Source organism: Drosophila melanogaster, chromosome X (assembly GCF_000001215.4).
Source record: "Drosophila melanogaster chromosome X".
Lineage (NCBI taxonomy): Eukaryota > Metazoa > Arthropoda > Insecta > Diptera > Drosophilidae > Drosophila > Drosophila melanogaster.
Window position 1 is genome coordinate 15,137,540 of NC_004354.4, and position 25,686 is coordinate 15,163,225.

General features: G+C 42.7%; 2 protein-coding genes across 6 annotated transcripts; both read right to left on the bottom strand.

Moving 5' to 3' along the window:
• Positions 1-330: 330 nt before the first annotated feature.
• Positions 331-1,828, bottom strand: RpL37-1 (Ribosomal protein L37-1). 2 transcript variants are annotated; one of them, NM_132777.3, is made up of 3 exons: positions 1,713-1,828; positions 1,440-1,575; positions 331-1,374 (listed from the first exon to the last, which is right to left on the bottom strand). In NM_132777.3, exons 1-3 carry the CDS (start codon positions 1,713-1,715, stop codon positions 1,232-1,234), a joined length of 282 nt encoding a protein of 93 aa, NP_573005.1. In that variant the 5' UTR covers positions 1,716-1,828; the 3' UTR covers positions 331-1,231. The 2 variants fall into 2 exon arrangements, with proteins under 2 accessions (NP_573005.1, NP_001259561.1); NM_001272632.2 differs by having other exon boundaries at positions 1,062-1,374.
• Positions 1,829-2,397: 569 nt separating this feature from the next.
• CG9095 (uncharacterized protein) lies at positions 2,398-25,686 on the bottom strand. Of its 4 annotated transcripts, NM_001103514.2 has the most exons (11): positions 25,016-25,686; positions 13,153-13,329; positions 10,530-10,742; positions 8,097-8,915; positions 7,818-7,997; positions 7,340-7,744; positions 6,712-7,192; positions 5,185-5,742; positions 4,358-4,459; positions 4,073-4,231; positions 2,398-3,981 (listed from the first exon to the last, which is right to left on the bottom strand). In NM_001103514.2, the coding sequence occupies exons 1-11, from the start codon at positions 25,113-25,115 to the stop codon at positions 3,750-3,752; spliced, it is 3,426 nt and encodes a 1,141-aa protein (NP_001096984.1). In that variant the 5' UTR covers positions 25,116-25,686; the 3' UTR covers positions 2,398-3,749. The 4 variants fall into 3 exon arrangements, with proteins under 4 accessions (NP_001096984.1, NP_573006.1, NP_001259562.1 ...); NM_132778.2 differs by lacking the exon at positions 5,185-5,742; NM_001298336.1 differs by lacking the exon at positions 5,185-5,742 and having other exon boundaries at positions 2,398-3,999.

Here is a 25,686-nt window from a genome sequence, read left to right on the forward strand (position 1 = left end):
ATTCTATACCTTTACCGTAGTGTTGGTGGCAAAGCAAAACAGCTTCTGTAAAAAATCCTATGCTTTCTGTGTAATTCAGTACTAGGTGTGCTATATGGAAAATTGCTTGTTGCAGACAATTGTTGTTTTATGCTTCTATTTGATGCACATAAGAAAACCAAAATGAGCCCCAATTAAATAAATATTAATTTCTGCGTGCTACCTAAGCCGATTGTAACTAGAATTTGTTTAAAGCAAGTGGCAGGTAAAAGGTTTTGATCTTAAATCGTTAGGAAATGTAAACGGAAATAAATATTTATAAATATCAAATGTATATTTCTAAGACAGATTGTCAATATTTTGGCCATTGTTTGCTGTTTTGCTTCTGTTGAATCTTGTCAGATATATATTTCATTTTTAGAATGGCAATTTAAAGTGTTTTTTATGAATTATTGTAGAATAACTGCTCGTGTACTAACTGCAACCATTTCAATTGCTACAAATCGAAGCAAGGCACATATAGTTAATAATTTTTGTTGTGTCTGCAGTTCTATCATATGTTTTACCATATATGGGGCTACGTTTAAAAACAAAGAATTACAATTCATAGTAAACAGAAACTATCATCTTATGGCGAGAACACGTTTTTCGCAACTTTGAACGATTTATATGGTTCTTAATCTGTTTTTGGAAACGATATATTCTAATTAGAAGTTTTTATAGCACAGAAAGCGATTTTCATTTACATTTGAGCTGTGGTATGAATTGCCATGCTTTTGGTTTAGTTACCGAAGCTCTTGGATTTTATAGCTGACTATACTGCGTTTATTAAAGCGTTCTTTTTTAGTTTTCAATAAAAGCTACGTGGATAGCCTGCCCTGGAAAAGTATTCGACTACCAGCGAACACTAACAATTTTTGCGAAAACCACGAGGAAATCAGCCCTACAAGCATTTGGTTATGGATCTTGGCCATTTACACGCTATCTTTTGATCGCTTTTCGGTCACATTTCACTTTTGTTGCACAAACAATAAAAAAATATTCACCAGTTTCACTTAATAAAAAAAAACGTTCATTTATTAGCGCTCGAGCGATTTATTAGCCATGTTGAGGGGCCATTTTCAGTGGATTTTAGATGGTGTGTACACGTTGATCAACTGGAGGCTGTCGTTATCTGCGGTTAAGGGAGCAGCTGCTATCTCCGTCCATATAGCCCGGTGTGGGATATACATCTTGGGACACACAGAGCCTCCTACTTGCTGGCCACGGCCTTCTTGGGCTTGGCCTGGGTGCCCTCGCGGAATCCGTTGCGGAAACGGCGGCGCACAACCTTCAGGTGCTGCATGCGACCGGTGCCGGTGGTCTTCCTCCTCTTGGCCTTCACGGACCAGTTGTCTAGTGTGCGGAGAATACAATTATTAACCTGGTTACTGGGCGGGGATTGGGGCATCTTGACTTACAGGAACGCAACTTGGCGGCGGGGTAGCCGCACTGGGCGCAAGTGGACTTCTGGATGTGGTAGGAGGAGCGGCCACAGCGACGGCACAGGGTGTGCGTCTTATTGTGGCGCTTACCAAAGCTGGAGGTACCCTTCGTCTGTAATGGAAACACGCAGGGTATTAGCAGTTCGGCTTGCACGGCACACTCAAAAAAATATAAGGGAAAACACTCGAAATAGGCTGCCTGGCTGGCAGGGCAAGTGTATTTCGGTTTAACGAGCACATTGTACGCACCATCTCTCGTGGCGAACGGTTTAAGAATCGAACGAAACTTGCAAGCTACAAATTTAGCACGTGGCTTCTAGCAAAGACGACTTCTCCGGAAGCGCAGCAAAAAGAAAAGGGAAGAAGAAGAGACGCTGGTGGTGAGCAGAGATTAGTGTGGCCGCGTTGCGCGAGTATCGATAGTTTTTGTCCGCAGGGTTGCTTAAATACCGAAAGTTGGTATTTATGGTGTAGCCATTTGGTGGCCTAGCAGCCGCAGAGTTGCCAGACGGATAGAAAATTTAATTATATACTGAACTACAAAAACACTGCATTAATGTACAGCCACTTTACGTAATTGTAGAACACATAATGTATCCGATTTAATGAACCTATTATTGTTTCTATTACAACAGTTATCAAAATTAACAGCCTCGTATCAAAAAATACCAATTACATAAATTTCTCATAACAGCGGACTTGCGCCTAACAGCACTACTATCGGCTGCCATTTCGATAGCACAACAGCACTTGGCAAGTTGGCATTTTAACAGCGACACCATATGTTAAATCAGCTGTTCCTTCAAAAGGCCAATAGATGGCGCTTATTATTGCCCGCCAATTTTGAAGTATGATTTGTATTTCGTTCATTTACAAACTTCGTTTATTGGAAATAATAAAACCAACCAGAAAGGTAAAAATCCAAATCTTGTTTAGTAAAAATATTCATTGTTTTATTTATGAAATAAATTATTATTATTTACATTGGAAATAATGCACGAAATTCAAATAATATTGCATACTGAGCGACATTTTAGCACTGGACCGCTCGACGATACACACGCGAAAACAAAATCTACAAATTACAAGACTCTAGAAATACAAATACAGGGCGATATATAATGGGTAGGTACAAAAACATAATGAAATGGTGTAGCTTGGTGAGTTGGGGCTAATAATAATATATATACTCTTTCGATCCTGTGCAGATATTTATACACTATGTTCGGTGTGGCACGCGTACTACGATATTATTTGCTGTTGCTGCTGCTGCCGATTGGAGTTTTGTGATTTGTTTTTGAATTTTTTTTTATGGATTTTTTCTTGTGGAATGGATGGGTAGTTCTATCTAGTGTAAGTGTTTACGTAACTAATTTGCGACTATGAGCAAGTCGATTGGGCTTGAGACCTCAAACGAAACCAAGTTGCACATAATTTGGCTGCAGCTGTGTGATCTGCTTGCTGGGTGAAGGGGAAATGGGGTGGAGTGACCTTCGGGGAGGTGTGGATGTGGGTGGACTTGGTGGTGCCTTGCAACTAATTACTACGCCTCGCCTTTTTGCCCTTTTTCACGCCTTTACATACAACTAATTCATAAAGAAAATTTAACTAAGAACCTTATGAAAGCTTTGCGAATAAATTATACGAGTTCGGACCAAATCTTAGCACGAGTGCATATATACTTATAAATGGGACCGTACCCGAAACTCCGGGACTTTAAAAACCACAAAGTTTTGGTAAACATTTAAACAAATTGTCAAGAAGAGATTCAAGTTTTTTTTTTGTATAGATTTATGGAATGTTTGTTCCTAAAAGTTCTCAAATGTATATTTCTTTAACCAAAGGTTCTAAAGTCTCCGAAGATTTCTGAGTTTCAGCCCAAAAAATAAACATAGCATACGATTATATAGCTAAGTACTGACTTGCAAGTTAAATGATCTCTTGCGCTGATGTTTTAACATTTCTCTTTTTTTCACTATAAACAGAAAAGTTTTCTCCTTACATTTTCCGAACCCCTTTTTTCTCCATCTGTGGCTTACATAACTAATGCGCGAAAAAAAACTGATGCTAAAATTAAACAAAAAACGTTTCGTTGTTGCGCTCGCATTGCAGTTCTCAGATCGCGATTTTCGAATCTGAATCCAAATCCAAAACCAAAAACCCGAGTCCAAATCAAAATCCAAATCCAAGTCCGAATCCGAATCCGATCTCTACGCCGACTGCTGCTGGCCACTATCGTTCGTTTGGCTACTGCCGCTCCACATTGATGGTGATGACCATGGTTGGTCAATAGTGGCCGCCACCACCGCCTCCGCCGCCACCACCACCACCACTATGTCGGTGGTGCTCGCGTCTGCCGGAGGAGTGATCCCGATCGCGGTAGTCGCCGTTGCGGGAGCTGCTCTTGTGGTGATGATGGTGATGGCGCTTCTTCTCGCCCTTCAGGCACACATCCGACACCACCGAGGACACCACCATCTCGGAGTCATCCCGCATGCCGTAGTTGTCCCTGCCGCATCTGTTTCGGGGAATCCAACTGATTAGAAATTAACTCTATTTGGGTATATCTAATAGTTCCTCTACTCAATGACCAAAGGTGAATGACTAACCTGTCGAGATTTTCGCGGGATCGCTGCATATTGTCGCGCAGATTGTCCCGGGAACGGGTCATGCTCGGTGGATCGAGGGTCTCCTTGCGGCGGAGGGCGTTGTGTGAGCTGTTCTTCGAGGCGGACTCGTGCAGGTTCTCCCAGGCTTGGCGGTAGTACCTACGAATGAGAATTTATAATAATATTAAAATAAATATTGATATTGAGGAAATCAACTTTAAACGCTGATCTAAAGAACATATATTCATATTCGTTTTGACCGTTATCGAGATGTTTTTAACCCACCTGTTGAGTCCATTGCGGGATCCGGAGGTGGAGCTATCGAAGCTGGCCACAGTGTTGCAGTCGGGCGAGGCGCGATGGCGATAGTGTTGTGTGGTTCGGTTTCTGTGGATTACACGAGAAATTACATTGGTCAGTTGATATTTCTGAGTAAATAGTTATAATACTGAATGCCAGGACGAAACAGTGTTGGGTTAGTCACAAAATCAGGCAAAAAAGAGGGTTAGGCACGGAGAACTACGCACACAGAGACAGAGACGGATAGATATGTTTGGAGAGAGACAGATGGAGGGCTAGAGAAAGAGACAGGCAGGCAGGCAGGCAAAAAGAGACAGAGACAGCGAACCAGGCGTGCAGTGTTTCTGTGTGTGTGTGTGTGTGTGGAAGAGAGTCTTGTTGGTGGGTGATAGATGCATTGATTGATTGATTGATTGACTGATTGATTGATGGAGGTGCAACAGCAAAGAGTAGGATTATCGCCTCACAGCCCACAGCATTCGCAGCTTTCAGTATTTTGTTTGTTGGTGTTTGTTTCAGTGTTGCTTGTTTGATTGACTGACTGATTGATTGTTGTTGTTTCGTGTGGTGTTGTTGTTGACTGATTGATTGATTGATTTTTGGGCTGCTTACATTTGTGCATATGGCCGCTTTGTTTGTTCTTGCTCTAAATTATTTTTAATTTGTTTTTTTTTTGTCTTGCATCTTTGGCACGTTTTTTTTTTTTAGCTTTAAGTGGTTTTTCCAGGTAGTAGCAGGTCTCTTTGGCTTGGTTTTCCATCGGTTTTCCATTTGTATTTCCTGTCGCTTTGCTTTTCATTCGGCTGCTCTACATATGGGAGTTGCTGAAGAGTCCAGCCCGGGCACGATATCCGCGTCCATAGCTGCTGAACTCCCGGCGACCCAGCTTCTGATCATCGAAGGGCAGTGCCAGTACGCTGTACCACATGGATGGCGCATGGACCAGACCACCAGCACTGCTCGATCCCACGCTCCCATAGCCACCGCCGTCGGGAAAGAGGTGACTCTGGGTTAATTGGGCGGTGGATGCGTAGCTGGTGGCACTGGTGGCCGTCGCCGTGGCATAGCTGGGCAATCGACTCGGTCGCGGTATCCCGATCCCGATCCCAATTCCGATTCCCCCCTGGCCTTTCTTCGATTGCGATGGCTGCTTCTTTTGGCGGTGGCTCTGATGCAGTTGCTCCTGTTGTTGGTGGTACTTCTGTTGCTGCTGGCGTGTGTGGTTCTGGTGGTGCTGCTCCTGCTGCTGCTGCTGCTGGTTGCGGTGGTGGAATTGCTGCTGGATCTGCTGGTGGTGGTGATGATGAGCATGATGATGTTGGTAAGCGGTTAAGTGTTTGGCTAGGTGCCGCCGTTGGCTGTTCGGGGTGCTGACGAATGGTTTTGCCAAAAGACAGAGAGTGGGAGAAGCAAAAACGAAAAAAGAGAGTTGTACAACGAGAAAGAGAAAGCGTTCGATGTTCAGGTGTGTGCGTGTGCGTGAGAGACTCTCTTTTTTTGTACAGGTGTGTGTGTGAGTGTTGAGGTTTTCACAGAGAGATAGATTCAAAATTCCGGGGATTACTGAAATCAAAATAAAACCATCCAAAATTTGGGGGGCACTCAGCGACGAAAGAGAGAGGTTGTGACATGAAGAGCGAGACGGAGACAGCGTTTGTGAACTAGAGGGAGCGAGGCAGACAGATCGAGAGAGAGAGAGAGAGAGAGAGAGAGAGAGAGAGACATACAGAGGACGTGAAAGGGACAGGGGGTGGCTGGACAGGTGGTGACCCCGACAACGACATCGACTTTCCTCCACACACAACATAATTATTGATATGAAATCACGGTCAATCTGATCTTATTACAAATTCCGTTACTGTGACATTTTTTAAGCATACTTAACAAAGATTCAAATCGAATAGGGTTTACTATTATAGTATAGTTTGGCCACAGTATTGAATTTGGAAGGTATTACAAGATATTTGAAAAAATTACATTAAAATGTTTTCATTGATTTAGAAAATATATTATGCTATTACAAATTATATTACTTTCATAAAATGGTGAGTGTCTCAAAAAACTTTGAAATCATTGGTGTTAATGTATATAAACTTAAATCAAAAATTCTTTAAGTTTATTCAATTAATTGCATTACCATTATAATTTGAATTAAACATATCCCTATCAAAGCCCAGGCCGAGTTTAAATAAATATATTAAAATATATTGGTTAGCCAATCATCACCTTGATTATCTTTGGAGAACCTAACCAAATTGACCCCGAACATATCGGACTGATCACTGATCCCATATCTGCTCCCAATTTTCTGTGCCCGTTTCCCCGGCTGGATGACTCACCTTCGCACAAGGATCACGATCGTTGTGATGACGGCGGCCAGGAAGACGAAACCACCAAAAGCGCCCAGAGCAACGATGGCGCCCAGATTAAGTTTGGCCTCCTTGGTCTCCTTGCGGTCGGGATTATCGACGGCGAAGGGCACGTTGACATTGGGCGACTGGTTCTGCTGGATGTTGACACTGTCGGGGATCTCGTTGTCTTGCGGATGCGAATTGGCGATGATCTGCTGTGTATTCCGCGTGGTTGTCTCCACTTCGCCGGCGCTATTCGGAGCACCACTTGGTCGCGAGCTGCGCGGTGGTGTGGGTGCGTAGGTGGACGGTGGTTGCGGTGGCACCTGATGGGTGGTGGGCGGCAGGGCAGCCGGTGTGCTGTTCGGCTTCTTCGGTATGAGCACTGGACGAACTGTGCGTCGTGGTGGGAACTCCTCGCGAACGGTGCCAGGCACTGGAGGCACATTGATTTCCTCTTCGGATTCAGCTGGGGATTAAAAGTTAAAGGTGATGAAATTAGGAATAAGTTGCATACAAATTCGAACTAAAAATCTCTCCAAGGGATGACTAACATTAGCATGCAGTAAACCCAGGAGACCCTGGAACATGAGATATAATTCGTCGCTCTACTCACATTCGCCATTGATCTCCACCTGCGTGGGGCTGAGACTGGGATACGTGCCCACTGTGCTGGTGGAGCTGCCGCCAATGCCGCTGCTCGCCGTGGATACTGCTGGGCGGTAGGGGGTGCGGCTGGTGGTCGAGCTGACCACCTTGGGGCGGAACGGTGGTGGCGTGGCCACCGACGAGGGCACGGGAATGGTGGACGCGGCAGTGGGCTGAGTGGACGGTTCCAGTTTGATGCAACGCGGCAGGGCACTGCTCCATTGACCACTGGCCAGGCAGGTAAGCACTCGAGGTCCTTCCATGCGGTATCCGGGTGGACAACTGATCTCCGCCTTGGAGCCGTAGTATGTGCCATTGGGAGCGTTGATAATGGTGCTGTAGTAGTTGCCGGGCAGAGTGTCGCACTCCACAACTAGAAAACGATAAGTGAATTAGGTGGGATTAGGAATCTCTATCGATTGAGTTCTATATTCATGTCTACTCACTCTCACAACGTGGTGGAGGTCCATTCCAGCGCTCATCAAAGTCGCAGGTGAGCAAAGCTCGTCCTATCATCTCGTAACCCTCCTCGCACGAATACTTCACCAGGCTCAAGTAGCCAACCGTGTTGTTGAGCAGGGCGTAGGAACCATGGGCAATGCTGGCCGGCAGACCACACTCGATGTCTAGAGTAGGATTAGATATTAATTACCATACATCAGAGATAATCAAATGTGAAGTCATTTCTTAACGAAGCAACACTTGATGAGCGTATTAATACTTACACTTGCACACTGGCGGGAACTCATTGTAGAATCCAGTCTCCAGGCAGGTCCTCGTGGCGGGACCCACCAGCAGGTGATTGGCATCGCAGCTGTACTTGATCTGGGCGCCAACCTCGAATCCGTTCAGGGCTACCATCGTGGAATTGGGCGGTTGCTCCGGTCGGCCACAGGTCTTCGGTTGGTGCTGACAGATGAAGTTCAGCAGCGTGTTGCAGTTGGTATCGCTCCAGAGCCAGCCCTTGGAGCCATCAAATCGGGCACAATCCTCATCGCCGCCGGGATGACTCCAGAAGGAGACGGTCAGCTCGTCACCGTTCACCCATTTCCAGCTGCTGCGATCGCTGCCATCACGTACCGCTCCCATCCAGTACTGCGAACTGACGTCACTGCGATGACGCCGCCACAGCTCCCAACTGATGAATCCCTGCAGCGCCGGATTGCTCTCACTGATCAGCGTACCGCCACGGGATCGACAGAAGGACAGTGCGTCCAAAAAGTTCAGCGGCTGGCGGTTGTAGAAGATGTAGCACTTGCCATTGTACGAGGCCAGAGCTCCAGGCGGCTGATCGCGGAAGGTGGGACACCGCTCGATGGGCAGCGCTTGGTCCGTGTAGACGAACGCCTCGCAAATGGACAGCGGATTGGGTGTGCTATTCTCCAGGTGGACACTCACGAAGGCTCCCGGCATCGGGGGATTGCAGGGCAGGAAGAGCGGCTGTCCGGCCTCCAGGAGGCCCGTGAAGCGGTTGCAGATCGGATTTGTGCCCAAGTCCGGTCGGTTGTTGCCCACTCGCACTACAATTGTGGCGGGCTTATTGCCTGCAACGGGAGCATGTGACAATAAACGTTATTAAGGTTGCTATGCAAAAATGTTTCAATTTTATAACACATTCTTAAACAAGAATTCACATTCTGATTATCCTTAAAAATAATCTGCCTTTTGGCCAAAAATAAGAAAATATTGGTCTAAATGTGGAATGTTCCACCTTTTTGAGCTCGTAACAAAATTTGCAATCGACTGGCATGCACAAATAAAATAGTTAAATTTTGACCGTTTTTCACAAAAAATGTTGATGACCCTTAAAAACAACTTATAAAAAAATTCTGGAAAAATATCTGGAATGTAAAGGGAATTTGATGTTTTTATTTTCCGCAAAAAATAGGAATTTTTTCCAAAATCAAGAAAAGAATGGGCCAAGGGACTGTCTCACATTCGTTTTCAATGATTATTAGATATAAAATGTTTATTTTCAATTGATTTTATAAGCAATAGACTTTTGATTAGGTAATCATTTCTGATCTACAAGATTAAACATACAAACATTAATTAGGCGCTGCCTAGTTTCTCAGCTCTTTCTATTGGTATTCCTGTTGTCACCATTTGGGCTTTGGCTTTGTCTGTCAGCGGGTCAGGCGGGTTCAGTTCAGTTCAGTTGAGCTCGGTTCGGTTTGGTTTGCTGAAAGCCGCAGACGACTCAGCCTCATCGTCAGCCAAGTGAAAGTAATCATAAATTTCGGGCCGCACTGACTCACTGGGTCTGGGTTTCTTGGGTTTTTTTTTCAGCTTGTAGATCGAGTCCAAGACCAAGTCAAAGTCGCAGTCGAAGTCGAAGTCTTCGCTGTCGTCGCCAGAGCCGCACGAAAATCACATAACCAGCCAAAGATTCGAGGAGATGGAGATGGAGGCGAGGATGAAGATGGAGTTGGAGATGTGGATGGAGATGGGGGACTTCAGGTTGCTGGCAAGTGAAAGCATTAGGGAAAACTGGCTGGCAGTTGTTTGCTTTTGCCGCCGTTGCTGTTTCGGCAACCCTTTTTTTTCCACTTAAAACAAAGACGATGTTTGGGGAAGAAGATCGTGCAGCATTTGCCATTTTAGCCAGTGAAGCTGGAGAGGTGCTCGAAAATCTGGTGGTAGCCTGGGCAGACTTATAGACTCGGTATAGACCCTGGCAGACTGCCTGGCTGGCTGACTGGCAGCCTGGGAAAAGCGGGGCATTGAACTGTCCGTCGGGCAAGAGAGTTTCGTCCACAGAATGTGGTCCAAGCAGGTCTATTATTCGCCTTTATCGCCATATATATATATATATACATTTACTATATGTTTGCGACAGGTTTAGGGTTGGGCCGCCGCGATAATGGTTGACTGCGGTTTGTATAAAAGCGAAAAAGTTGCCCAATTTAATCAATTTGCTGGAGGATTACCACGGGCTAATCGCCATTTGCTCGTTAAGTTTCTGTCTACCAAAGTTGCAATAAATTGTGGCAACCGAAAAAGGGAACAAAATGCGCAGCATTCATTCACTTTCCATTTTTATTGTTTTTTTTTTTTTGGCCAAGGTAGTGAGGGTAGTTAGATAAAGCAACTTAAAATTTTCTACATGTATGTAGTCTGCGCATGCTTATTAATAAGAAACTTGCAGCTAAACTTACCGCAACAGGATTTGCCAAAGTCCAGACGCACCAGTTGCACCATGTAGGGTTCCAGGAGATTCACATACCACCAGGGCGATCGCTCCGCCTTCGTCAGCGAGCAGGTCTCCGGTGTGAAGAAGGCGGATGTGGAGCCATCGATGGCCTTTTGTGGAGCACCAGCGCCATCAGTGGAAATCTGCATGGGCGCCTTGCCAGCGGCAACGTTCAAAACTGTAAGTAAAATTGCGAATTAATTGATAAATCATAAAGAAGTTAGGATGTAGATAGAATGTTCATGCACATGTCGGGGTCAGTTTTTTGTAGGAATAAGTTTAAAATATAATTTTAAAACTAAGCCTCAATAACATATTTAATGATGTTTTTTTTATTGTAGGTGTTCTTCTCTCAAAATGTTATATAATTAGCCAAGTTCCTATGTAGAACCAATGATAATTTATGCTAACTGCATTGTTGATGAGCAAATATAAAGATAGGGGTCATTGGTAATTATTTGGGAATTCAAGGCGCATTGCGGCGATGAAGATATCAGTCTTGGTCCGCTTTTCAAGCGATTTGCTAGCCAGTTGGAGTCGTTCTTGGATTCAGTTGGTCCGAGGGCCGGAGCACCAGAGTTCCCAGAGTGGGCCCAAGGCCCGGCTAATTGGCCGCGGGCCCTGACACGGTTTGTGGCCAAAACGAGTGAAGACAAAGCAATAACAACTCGAAAAGACCAAAAAAAAAATCTAACAATGTTCTGCCTGGCGAATTTGTCAAGAGACCTTCGTTCTGGCCCGGGCCCATTGTCTTTATTATTATTTTTTTTTTCATCTTTAGTTTATTTTACGGACCTGGAGATTTTTATGCGCTGGCCAAAAAGCAAAAGTGAAATTTAATGTCGGCTCAACTTTTACTTGCTCACCTGGCCGGGCTTAATTACATCGCTCGCCACGCACTTCTGCGGCATTGGGATTCATTAATCAGATGCATCTGTCGGATAAGACGGGTTTGGTTTTGGATCCAACGGCTTGGAAACTTTTTTTTTGCGACGACTGCTTTCTAACTTGGGACTAAGCCACCGCCCAATTTCGCTCTGTGTAGCAGCCAGCAGGTGTTTGCCGGTGTGACAAATGCCTTTTAATTTCATTTAATTAATTTCCTATCGCCTGTCTAGCTGCCAGCCTGCTGAGTCACTATGGATCAAAATTTGAATTACAAAACCAAAACCAGGTCTACAGATCCATAGATGATCAGAGAAAATCCGATTTTAAGTTCGGGCGATCGCGGCTTTGTTTTCCTTTTCTATAAGAGCGTCATAAACTTGCAATCAGCCAACACAGCGGGGAATTTGGGGGTCAGATACAGCAACTATAGATCTCACGATTTACTCGACCTCGTGTCAAAGAATTTTAAGGGAATATTAATCGACTCACACAAAGTGAAGGAATTAAAATCGAATTGGGTCAGTCAAAGTGAAATCATAAATTTTAGCGTGAAATATCGTTTCATTTGATTTTACTTTCGATGTATGAATTCTTTGGATCGCTTTCTAATGAAAATATATATTTTAATTGCACTTTGAAATTGTTTGATTATCCAGACCAACAATTTTCCCTCACTTTCCCAGGCATTATCAATGGGTATCAACACTTACTACTGCCTCAGATCGATCGACTTATCGTTGAGATCTCTAGCAACAAAGAGCCCGTTGAAATTTTGATGGATCGTTAAAGGGCCGCCTTTTTACCGAGAATTATTTTACGCCCCCCAAATCGATCAATTCATTCAACAAATGCCGGCATTCATTGACTAGAAATCCATTTGCCGCCGCTCTCGTTGTGTCAGTCAATTCGGGTTCCGTTTTTTTTATTTGGCCCACGGAAGTGCATGTCTGGTGGTGAATTCACTTAGAACATTTATTTATTTTCGTGCCCGACACGTTTTACCCTTTTATTTGCTCGTGTCCGTTGGCTTTTCTACGTTCAAAGTCACAAAAGTGGGTCAATCTGATCGAGCGAGGCAATTGCTGAATTCTTCCCACCTCGCGGCTTCTCTCTGCGCATCCCGCCTTTCTTCGCTGGCCAGTCTTTTTTTTTTTACACATACACACACACACACATACGCATTGGATTTTAGCCCAATTTTGCGCGTTTTGTTAATCATGTTTCGCTTTCGGTTAACAACTTTGCATTCAATTGGAATGCCATGTGCTCTCTTTCACAGCGGCCAGCATACATATGTACATACAAAGAAAATCGAGTTTGAATTAAATTGTTTTAACTTTAATTAACGAAATTTAATCTCGAAAAAGTTTTTCATTTTGCTCAAATACTTTTGGTTCTATCTTTTCTTTTGGAATAATGAGCGACTATTTTAAAATCTTGCCTGTTTAAATGCATTTTTATAATAAACTACTCTCTTTATCTACAAATAATATCATTTCTTTCTGTGTTACAATATTTTGAGAACGCTTCCAACTTCGTGGCGGTGAAAGTAGTTCCCAGTTCGCGGCCACGTCCGATTTGGAATCGAAGTCGCCTCCGAGGCGCTAATTGAGTTGACGAACGGCAACGGCAAGTTCGTGTCCGCAGTCTTTTGTTTGGCTGTTTGAATTTGTGAGTGCTTGTGTGTATTTCTTGCTTACCGCAGAACGGAATGCCCTCGGGCACCCATTGCCCCTTGTCGCAGACACGCCGCGCCGGTCCCAGAAGCTCGAATCCCCGCTCGCAGCTGTAGGAGGCCACCGTGCCCTGGGTGAGATTCGCATTCGAGAAGACGACGCTGCTGTGCGCCGGCGATCCCGGGAAACTGCAACCGGCATCTGCAAGGTAGAAGAAATTATTATTAGATTATATGGCCATCAATTACTCGTATTCCTCAGCTTCTTCGATTGCCGCAATGGTTCTCATCACCGAGGCTCCACGGACTGCACTGCCCCTAAGCGAGCAAATCATTTTTGATTGATTTCCCAATTAGGTTTCGATGGGGTTCTCAGCGAATTGAGTTGCTAAGGTATGGATATTCCCCCCCATCATTTATCAAATTAATGCCCCACTAAGGTTCTCGATTAAATGTTGATTAAGTCGAACGGCGGGCATGAGATAATATTGATTCTAAGATTCTAGAGTGGCGCGAATGATTGAATATTATTTAATTGAATATAGACATAAGGAGAAAGCTAAGAATTCGTTGAATAGGTTTATGGGTTTTATCTTGAATTAGCAGATTAAATATTAAGTGGAAAGTATAAGCGATTCACTGTTGTGATTTTGTTTTATTTCAGTTTTATTATATATTTGAAAATATATATCATTTAATATTATTATTAGTAAGCATTATTATAGGAATATAATATAATAGGAAAGTGATCTCTTAAAGCACAAATCTTTGCAACATTGTCTACTATTTTTCCATTATAATGACTCGTTATTATTTGATTTAATTTCCAATCAATGAATCTAAAGCATTTTCCAATTATAACGTGTTATATCTTTTGCCGCTTTGTCAGGGGTATTTTCCATTTTCCCCACCACTTGATTGACAATTAGGCAAGTTCCGTTCCACTTTGGTCACTTGAATCGACGCCAGGCGAAAAATCTCTGGCATTCGCAGATTGCAAAATGTTCTCGACTGCAGTTGCTGTTGCCTCTATAGTTGTTGTCAATGCAAAGCGTGAGAAAATGGCCACAACAACATAAAAAAAAAAAAATAAAACATCAGGAAAAACAGACATCAATTTAGTTGTAGCTGCCGCTTTTGTACGAGTATCTGAGTATCTATGCAAAAATGCGAGCCAGCCGTGTGCAATAATCAAATGTGTTGCTGCTGCTGCTACAGCATGATTAGTTATTCAATTGAGCAGTTCCCAGGCTATCCAGCTATCTGACTATCCAATCCAATGTCATGAGTTTGATTCATCCCCACCGAACTGCTAACTGCTAAAATTGTTCTTCTTGCCAAGTGCGACTTTGCATAATCGGCGAAGTGGGAACACTGTGGCCAGTCAAAAAGGCAGTCAGTCAGGCGGCGATTCATGCCATAAATGGTCGAATAACTGCAACATCATTTGACCAACAGCCAACAAGCAGCAGTGCAACTTTCCAAGCAGCTGCAGCAGCATAAAAAACCATAGAGAGCGCTATAGTTTTTGGTGTCTCGACTATTTGATACCACCTGCTCAGCGAGCAACCATAAATCAAACCAATTGACTTCTTTACTAACATACGCTTCCTTCAATCCGTTATATACTTTTCCACGAACATAGTATACCCTTCACTCTGCGAGTAATGGGTATAAAAAAGGGGAGGAATGATAAAAAAAAAAAACACGTCTTGCCCAGTCGTTGCTACACATTGCAGCCAATTGCTGCAGCAACAGCAGCTTCTTATACAATCTCGATGCACCGATGCCAATGCCAGTGCAATTTCATCATAACGGTTTCTTCTTAGCCAACAACTCATCCAAACGCTTAGTTTTTAGCCCCTCCAACTCAGCCATAAAGTGTGTATTAAAAGTAATACACCCCACCCCCCACTAAAGAGAGCAACACAAATCAAATTAGTTCGGGCAAATTGAAATTAACAAAAGGCAACTTTTAGGCGAGTCATTTGTCATGCAGGGCAAACGCAAATTAAGAAATCAAGTTCATGAAGCATTTTCAATTTCGGCTCAGTTTCGGTTTCGGTTTCAGTTTCAGTTAAAGCCAGTCCAAGCTACAGTTCCCCCAACTTTAAACTTAATGACGACTCCCACGCTGTGCGTCGAAAACCGAGAAAGAAACCAAACCAAACCAAAGGTTGCCCAGTCGGCCATGCATGACAATGCGGCACTATACAATGTTTTTTTTTTTTTTTTTGGCATCTGTACTTTGGTTTTTCTGGGCCCGTTTTTTTCCCTCTGTATTTTTATAGAGCTAGCTGCTAGTGGGAGCCGCCAATACCTTAAAGTGCAAAGGCAGACAGACAGCAACTTGTTGCCATTGCCGTTTGCGTTGCTTTCATTTGCTTTCTATGTGCGCGAACTTAGTGAAAGTGATACCCATACCCACATACATATACATAAGCCCCACAAAGCAACAACAAAAAAGCACGCTACCATTGACAAAACAACAGCAGCAATTTGTTAAACAAGCAACTACAGCAGCAGCAGCCGCAGCAGCAGCAGCAGCAGCAGCAGCAACTTCACCAACCAGCAACATCCAACATTATGGAAGTTGGAATATTCATTGTGCGCGGATCTAAATCATCTAATAATCATTATAATCATAATAACCGTTATAATTTCCAACTAGTTTCGGACATGGTCCGTTGTTGCTCTTGTAACAAATTACCCATCAACGCCTTTTCTTTGATTGCCATTGCCTTTGCTTTTCTCGTTTTATTTTTATTTTATTTTGCCAGGAAAAATGTGGTGCGGTGTAGCACCAAAATCGAAATTGTTATTTGCACAGTTCACCAAAAAAAAAAAAAAAAAAATTAAAGAGAATTGAATGAAAAGAAATATGATTGAATAGCAGCGGAGGAAAGAAAAAACGAAAGCGGGAATTAATTTTTGGTTTCTGCGGTCTCGGGAAAGGAAACATTTTTTCACATTTAAAGTGGTAGTTAAAAAATTATAATCATAAGAAATTTAATAATTCTCATATAGAAAAATCAATTGTATATGTATAAAATGTTTAAGGAGTATAAAGAAAAATGCGTTTAAGAAAATAAGTATTTATCTGGAAACATACCTTAATTATAGAATTTATTATCATTTTTATAGAATAATATTTCAATAAAATACTTCGTTAATTAAGAGACATGATAAGTTGATAAGCTGCTTAGAAATTTTCTTTGAAAAAATATCTATTTAGTTCTCTATTGAAAATGTAAATTAATTAGTTTTGGCTTGGGAAAAGGTCATCACTTTTATGTCATACCATTGAATCAGTCATCGCCTATCTCCACTTATTTACATGCAAAAGACCAGTTTTAAATCGAAGTGGCAAGTGTGAATGGTTCACGATTTCCGCTTGAGTGGAGCCCTCAATTAATGCGATTCAGTGGATTAAAGTGCAGCTTATAGTGCAGCTGAACCTGCAAACGCTGCGTAGAAAGTTGCACTTCAATGGCTAATGGTGACCCTCACTTAAGCCTTATGGTCTCATGGTTCGCTCCCAGGCCCAACCTGCATTCCCCATTATCCATTCTTCATTTTCCAGTCTTCAGTTTCCATCTTCCATCATATTCAGTCTGCAGTCTGCAATTTGCGTATGTCGGCTAATTTCATTTTAAATGCAAGTCCACACCTGAAGGAATTTTTAACTGGGGAATGGGCACTACCTATTGTTTCTGCCCGTTTTATTTGGCCAGCTCATTTGGGGACGGCTCTTGACCCAAGCGCTAATTAGTCTCGGCTCTCTGTAAGTGGGAAACTGGCGAGAAAAACGAGAAAATGTCTAAATGAAAAACTGGAGATTCCAGATCTTAGCTCCCCGAAAAGGTTTTCTGCAGTGAGTGCAGTTCTGGGACGTCATGCGCTGATTGCCAAGCGCCTACGCTTCGTCGATTACTCTATATCTGCTGATCTCGATGTTAAGATCTTGCCGTGTTTTTTTGGGCGGAAAGTGCAAGTGCTAGTACCCGATGGCCCAATTGCGATAGCCGAGGTTTTCCCTACACTCTGCCTGCGGAAGGAAAATAAAACTATGAAGAGAAAAGAAATTTTCATTCCATTCACACGAAACGGCGGGAGTCTGGTCGAAAAAAGCCGCTCTAACCGTTAACTCCTCGTCATAATGACCATAATATAATGATGATGATCGAGGGGGAAGAGCGTTTTGGTCGCTGATTGGTTTTGGATTTACATAAATTGGCGCTGGAATGGACCGGGCTCTCACGCAGCTTCTTCTCCTTTGTGGCGCGCTTCTCTTGACCCAGTTTGCTAAGCTTTTTGGTGTTGCTGTTTGCTGTTATTTTTTTTTTTGTTTTTTTTTTTGGTAAGCCAAATTAGTAGAACCTCGTTAAAATCGCACACAAACAAACCGACACACACTCGGAGAGTTGGAGAACATCGAAAAAAGATTTCGCAAGTGAGTCGACTTGCGCAATGTGGCCATTGTTGCTTTTGTTGGCGGATGCGCCTGGCCAGACGAGACTTGTGCAAGCTGCAAGTTCGTTGCCTAAGTCTTTTGATTTGAACTTCCGCCAGAGGATCTCACTTGGGCGACTTTTGGGCACTTATTGCTTGATGAGCACTAAGCGAAAATTTTGTGCCATATATATCATCTATAAAGTTAATTATAAAGTCACCTCTTGACACTTACAGGAGAAAAGCAATTATAGAGAGCAACGTAAATTTGAAGTATAGCTTATAGCATGAAGTATAGCATAATTCTAAGATCGCATTTGGTATTTCAGTAAATGACAAAATGTATGATGATAACACATATAATTAGGTTAGTATAAAGTCAAAGTCCCTAAGCTATTATTAAACCCAAACATATTTAATTAAGCAGGCCATGGTTTTTTTTTTCGGTGTCTCTGTCCGGGGGACTGCCCTTGGCTTTTGGTATTCCTCGCCAGCCGTTCGTTCTTGCCTTTTGGAATTAATTGCGCATAAAAATTGCCCATCATGCGCAGTAAATGAGACATCAAAGAACGTCTGCGAGCTAGTTGGCTGGCTAAGAGCTGCTAAGCGTATTAAATAAACATGCCAGCGATGGTTTCCCCCCCCCCCCCCCACCACTGCCACCGCTCTTTTATGTAACGGTACGCACAGCAACAATAAATTTCAAGCGTAAACAGTTACGTAAAACAACAAGAAGAACAACAGCAACGGCGGCAGTGGTTGAACAACCAGAAGAATTGCTGCTGGCTGTCTTCTGCTCACCACAATGACAGCATCCATTCCATACCATTCCGTTGGCAAGGCAGCATCTTTCACCCGAAGACACCCCCTCTGAAGATCGCTAGATCGGTGGGTCTAACTCGTAGCTTTATAACAGGTTCGATATGATTTTGCGGCACTTTTGCCGCAAAGGAAACGCTTGATTGCCGCTTCTAAACCAAGGCCAAGCAACGGCAATCGTCAGCGGACCATCGGCGCAAGCCAAAAAGACGATCGACGACATTGACCGACGATGCTGAATGCTGAACACTGGACTCTAGACTCTAGACTCTAGACTATAGACTCTAGACCATAGATACTGGATACTGGATGCTAGGTGGTGGTAGCTGGATGTTGGAAGCTGTAAGCCGTCTTTGCCGTTTGCCAGTTGACCGCATTCCAAGCACCAGCCAGCAAATCAATGTGCAAGCGTAAAAGCAACATCATCAGCCCAGTTGCGGTTGTCCTTCTCCTCGCTGCACAAAACAAAATCATCGTATTGTACTTAACATTATATGTGTATAATATTATACAACTGAAAGGCAAATTTAACAAAAAATTATTAGTTACAGCTAGTGCAACTAAATATCAAAATATTCTCAAATTTTTTCTATAAAAAAGAGAGCAAAAGCATGCCCAATTTGTTTCACTGTGCGCTGGGTTGCAAACTGGGTCACTTCGGCCCAAATGCAGTTTAAGATAGAATGCCAGCTGGGTGTGTGTGTGTGTGTGTTTGCCAGCTGCGAAACACCTGCAGTTGCAGCAGCAGCAGAAAAAGCAACTGCAGCAGCAACATCGCCGCTTTTCAGCTCGTGCCACAGTCAAGACTTCACAGTGAGTGATTGCAGTGGGGAAATGTGGTGAGCGGTGGCACTTAGCCGGCGCCCACTGTGCACTTTAGATGCGTTCTCATTGCAGTTGCTAATTTCTGTGGCTTTTGCATCGGCTTTTGGTTTTGTGCCTAATTTGCTTTGGCTGTGAACGTTCTCAATGCTATGCGAAGATTGCCCCCACTTTGGTTTTATGGGCTTTTTTTTTTGGGTTTTTGTTTTGGGCTTGTGGCCTGTGTCTGCCACCAAAAGTGGACAAACGCTGGGGTTAATCTTTTGGTCAGACCGCTTCCAAAAACACACCACACACACACACACCAGTGCAGGCAAGTAGTTAAAAAGAAATGGAAATGGTAATAGAAATAGAATAAAAAACAACAGTTTACAGGGCAATTTGCATAAGAAAGGAGAACACAAAGCCGGAGAATTTGTTGGCTGTTCTTCTTCAATTTCAGCTATGTTGTTTTTTTCTGGGCCTTTCTCTCGCACTTGTTGGACTTTTGTCAACTCTTCTATGCAAATGGGCAGCCACAAATCAAAGCTTGGCCCCAATACGAAAAGGAAATTAAAGCCGGTTCAGAGGGAATAGAAATCCAAAAAAAATGTTAGAGGAGGGAGACCGCAGTTTTGTCATAAATATTTTCACTTAAGACATTTTTGTGGCCGCCTCTGCGGCGTTGTTAATAAAATCGATATTTGTTGGAATTCGATTTGAATATTTTTACCGCTAGTTGCGGGGCTGGTTACGACATCAAAAGATCGGGATCGAGATGGGGAATTGGGGCTTGGAATCAGGTGTAGCAACTTGCCACAAGACATAACTGTAGCTGCTGCAACTGCTGTTGCTGCTGTTGTTGCTGGTGCTGCAACTGCTGCTCTCTTATTGATTGGCCACAGCTGCAAAAGTGCCAAGTCATCCTGAGCCTGTGCCGATGCTGCACTTCCGATTGCCCAGAGAAGCGGAGAAGCAGTCAATGAACTTGCCCCCCCATCATCATCTTCATCATGATGAAGATGGCGCCATCGCCTCTCCATTCAGCGTGCAAGCGGAACAAAAGCAACTGCAACACCAATGCAACTAGCAACATGAGCAACACTCGCAACATCATCAGCAACCATAAAGTACAACTGAGCTAAGCAAATTGCAATTTCCATGCGTTGCCTGCCGCATCCACATCCACATCCACATCCATGTCCATGTCCATGTCCATGTCCGATGTCCGCAATTAGGTAGCCAGCCCCATCATAATCTATGGTTATTGTTATGGCCATTGTTATTATAAGTGTTATCGTTATGGCTAAAATATTAAAAAGGCTTAGGGGAAATGCACAAATAAATTCAGTGCCTGGCGATTCAACAAGATTCGCTTGGCGATAAAGGTAGTTATTATAGATAATTTATATACTTAAATATATGTACAATACATTTCTAGCCAGTTCTCTATTGATTTCTTTAAATATCAAACTTAAAACTTTCGTTTACACCATTTCCAAATGATCTGTAAACTAGACCAAAATCATTTAGCTACACCTTGGCTAACTTTTCACACTTGAGACCTCGATCAATGCAATCGATCAGTAATTAACGACAGCTGTGCCAAATTATCAATCACTCTCGAGTGGGTCTCAAGTCACTTATTCACGATCGTTTTCATATATTTTGCGTTCGATGGCAATTTGCAACCGTCTGTTTTTTTTTTTTTTTTTTTTTTTTTGGGCCAGTGACGAAACGCACCAGAGCAACAGAAACGCCGCTCCAACAGCGTTTAAAGTTATTAACAAAGCAATTATTAATAACAATTTCAATTGTTTGCCTTTGCACTGGCGGGGTGGCATTGGTGGCTGCCAAGTGAGTCGTGAATCACGTTACTGGCCAATTTGCAGTGGCCACAACGGCACAATTGCACTTGTACTCACTCGCACATATATTACAATTAATTAAATTGAAAAAAGAAATATTAAAGAAAACGCGCATAAATTCTGTCCAACATTTTTACCCAGCTCTTTTTCCATTTTTTTTGTTTGTGCAACGTGTGTTTCTCTTTCGCCGGCGACTTTCTTGGTGGCATTTAAATGCGCTGCTAATAGCAAACAATTTCATTTATTTATTAGACGTTAGTTTCACTTTTCGAGCATTTCACTGCGACATTAAAATTTCACACACGACCATCTCAGCTAGCAAACAAAACGCGAAAGTTGCCCACAGACCACGGGTGCTGTATGTTTTTTTTTTTTTTTTTGTTTCTTTTTCTGTATTTTGCGGCGAGATCAAGATACTATATATGAAAAATATTTAACTGCAGTATGCCATTTATGTTTATGGCAATTAAAACGATACTGTGACACCGCTCACGCCTGAGAATCGTCGGTAGTAGTGGGGCGTTTTGGCCAGCCCACAAAAAATCAGCTAAATGGCATCTCGCAACTGATTGAAATTTATGCCACAATCCAGACAAACGACTGAGATCTATGGTCTGTCTGTCTGGGGATGAGATGCGATGAGATCAGATCAGCTCGCATAATGACAAAGACACTCCCTCGCCTTAGCAATTCTTCGCCAGCTTTTGGTATGAAATCATTTGGCTAGAGAGACATCTTATTAGCCAAGATTAGGTGTAAGATTTCGCATGTCTACCACACATAGGGATGAGCAATATGTACTCTGACTAATTCTAAATTGTTTTTACCAGAAATTCGTAAGTTTGATTACTTTCAAGCGGAAACAAGGACACCTCTCTCAATTGCTTGCAATATGAAAAAAGTAGCAATAATTTTTGAGAATACCCAATTTCTTGTGGAACTTACGAGGCATTTTGTTCAACAAAAATGTAAACTGAATTTATTCAGTTTCTTTTTCAATTGTTTGGCATTGCTTGGCGACTGGCTTTGAATGCTCGTCACTCTTGCTGATGATTTACATATCGAGTGCATGGGTACCTGGGCAAGGCCATTGACAGCTTTTGCGCAATACCCAGCCCACCTACGTGCCAGGAAAATAAGACCCAGAAAAAATTAAAAACCTAAAAAAAAAACAAACACAAAGTATATATGGAAACGAAGTCGAAAAAGTTGCGTAAATAGTTCAAGTCGAACATGCTCAAGTTGGACTCTTGAAACCATTTGGCAGGCAGTGTCACCCGCATGAACAACATCATCAGCATCATTATTATTATACTATTTCATTTGAAAGTGAAAACAGCGGACTCCGAAGGTCTGGCTGTCCCACGCACAGTGGTAGGTTTTCCAGAAAAACTTCCTACTTCCTTGTGGTTTGGAAAGAGCTCCAGGTCTTATGTAAAAACGACGACCACAAACCGCAAAGAAAAAAAGAAGTATATATAAAAGGAGGCAGGCATGCGTGCACCACCCTTTCAAACAAACAAATTGCTGCGGTTCATTGTGCAGCAATCGGCAGATGGCAAAAGGTATCGTTTCAGGTATCTTTATGCCAGTTACAAAAGGTACGAGTACATCGACGTACTCATGAGTACGAGTGTCTTTTCATTCGGAGTTTCGCATTGCAATTAAGAGGCGCCGAGCTTCCGCATCTGCCGCTGATGATGATTATGATGAGCTGGTGGTCATGCATGCCCATCCCCATCTACCCAACTACCAATCTACCCAACTACCAATCTACCCATCTCCATCCATTCAAGCCCATACCCATTGCTCATCATATTACATTTTGGCCATTAGATGTTGGGCATATGCTCGATCAGCCCAGCAGCTTGCGATTCGCCATCGCTGCCTGGCACTTTTACTTTTGTTATTGTCAACAATACGAAGGAAAGCAGTTGATGTGTATGTATAAAACTTTCCCAACATTACAGATTTTTACTGAACTCAGCTTGTATTTTTTTTTTCTTTCTCTCTCTCTCTGTTGTCGGCCAACTGCAATTGTTGTCGCTTTTATTGTGGAATGACTGTCGCAGATCATAAATTTTCTTTTAATTTCAGTTTCTGTATGTTCTGCCGCTGCCTCTGTCTGTGTTTAATTTAAGTTAATTTACAAGATTTTCCTCCCGGTGCCAGTGGTAAAAGTGTTGAGTAAAAGTTAATGCCTTCACGTTTCCCCATTTCCTCATTTCAATTTAGGTTCTTAGTTGCAATTCGATATGTTACAGGTAATTGAATATGGGAAACAGTGACAGGTGTTTTTCTCTTCTTTGACCCAGTAAAACTATTGATACTTTGGTATTTGGGTAATGAGAAAGCTGGAGAGTAATGTAGTTGGAAATTTAACATTGCCCCTGTTTAAACTGCACAATTTGTGATGAATTTTGTTTTAATATTGCTATGTTAACATTTAAATGTTGATTTGAATTTTAAGCTGACTCTATTCCTTCGCCCGTTCGATTGTTCGCATCCATCCAAAATATTCTATAAGTAGTAATATTTTCGCAATGCACTTGTCACGTGCATGCGGCAAGTTTGTTGCCTAAGTCTTTCGTGTGCCACATTTTGGTTTGCTGTCTACGATCGTCTCCGATTGTTTGCTGACCCAAACAAACATCCGTTTCCTGGCAAATGCCCGAGTGGCACGCCCCCCAACGCTCCCCTTTTTGTGTCGCATATCCCACGAAACAATTAACCGGCGGCCGAGAGCACTTGACTCGGCGGTGCTAAAGGCAGAAAAAAAAAAAAAACAAGACTGGAACCCAAAAGTGGGCTGGGTGTGGAACTGGAACTGGAATATGGCCAACAGTCCAGTTGGCCGACAGCCTGGACGCCCGTTTATTAACGTGGGAAAAAAATGCAAAGGCAGCCGAATTAAAAATAATACAAATTATAAAGCGTTGCCTTTGTTTCGAACCAGAACCGGAAATCAAAAAAAGCAACAATCAGCCGAAAAAAATGTGCGCAAAAACAAACTAAAAAAAAAAAATTAAATGTGAAAAAAATAACAGAAAAGCATTGGCTTTTTAAAGGTGCGCCGCTCACACACGAAAGTGCAACAAAAAATGGGTGATGAAAATGGGCAACAATAACAACAACAAAAACAGGCGGCGGAGAAAGATGGGGAGAAGAAGAAGAAGCAGAGCGACAGCAACAAGTGGGATCCACAACAAACGAGAACGAGAGAAAATTTGTTTGCTTTGGCTCCGTGTGCCGTTGTTGGTGCGGTTTTGAAAAATACTCTTCAATATAGGGCATGCGCGACTAGTCGATAGAAGTCTTTGTGATTTGGAAAGCAAAATTAATGTGGTAATCTCACATCATTAAATTTGAAGCCTCCAAAGCCCAAATATTGTTCAGCTTTAAAATCTCCCCATAAATACCATTCATTTAGCGACAGTATAAATAATTTAAATGCTTTTCAGTTGGAAGGCATTGTCTACGTGTCAGAAGATTTTTGAGAATGATTTAAGCGTTAAGACCACAGACTAATTAAGATTTCATAATTTATGCAAATGAGCCTGTATAAAAACTAAGCTTCCCAAAAGTTCCCACATGTCAAGGCGATTGCTGAAGGTGTTTTCCCAAAGCTCTCTAAATTTACAGCTTTAAACGTTCTGATGGACACAAAAACAAAATCTAACCAAAAATCAATAATAATTCGTTGATAGTTTTTAAAAAACATTTTCGGTAGAGCGTGATAAATTCTTTTTCAAGAATATTGAACTAAGGAAATTCTTTGGACAAATGTACTTCCATAACCATTATACTTTCAGGTGCAATGATTTTGAATATTCCCAAGACGTATTCCTAAAGAACACATATGCCCCCTTGTGCAGGGTATCCGCTGGTCGTTCTGGCACCTTTCGCAGAACTTCTTTCTTGTTTTCGTCTTTCGCTTGACACACTCACCTATATTCTGCGCCTGCGCAAAAGCCAGCGCCGAAGCCAACGCCAACGCCAACGCCAGCAGCGGCAGAGGCAGCGGCAGCGACGGCTGCGTGCGGTGCATTGTTGCTGTCTCGCTCACGGCTCCTGTCCGTCCTTTATTTAATTTTTGTTTTTTTTTAAATTTATTTAATTAAATATTAGTTTGGGTTTGTGATACTTTTTCGCTGGATTTTGCAATTCGCTTGGCGACACTTTGTCAACTTCCTTGGAATTTTAGCACTTGGCACGAGTTTCGGTTTGTTTCAATTGCTGCCTCGACATGCCAGGAAGTGTGGGTTCGATACTCGGTAAACAAAAAAAAAAAAAAAATTGATCACACTGCACGAGAGCACCGAACTTAAAAAAAATATATGTAAATATTGATTGTAAGTCGCGACGCGATAATCCGCTGCATGAACCGATCGCTTGGAATTCTGCAGGGCAACTGAAGCTATTTGAAGTCGGCGATCGCGCTCGAAGAATTCTTCGCTGGCTTCTCGGTCTTTCACTTTTCGCTCGCTGGCTCTCTCTCTCTCTCTCTCTCTAGAGATAGTCTCTCTGGCCGGCTGTTCGCTTTTCGTTCTCTCTTCTTTTTCACCCGGTAAGCGGCGAAATCTTAAACCGTCGCCTTGTGCAGCTCGAAAGCAACTGAA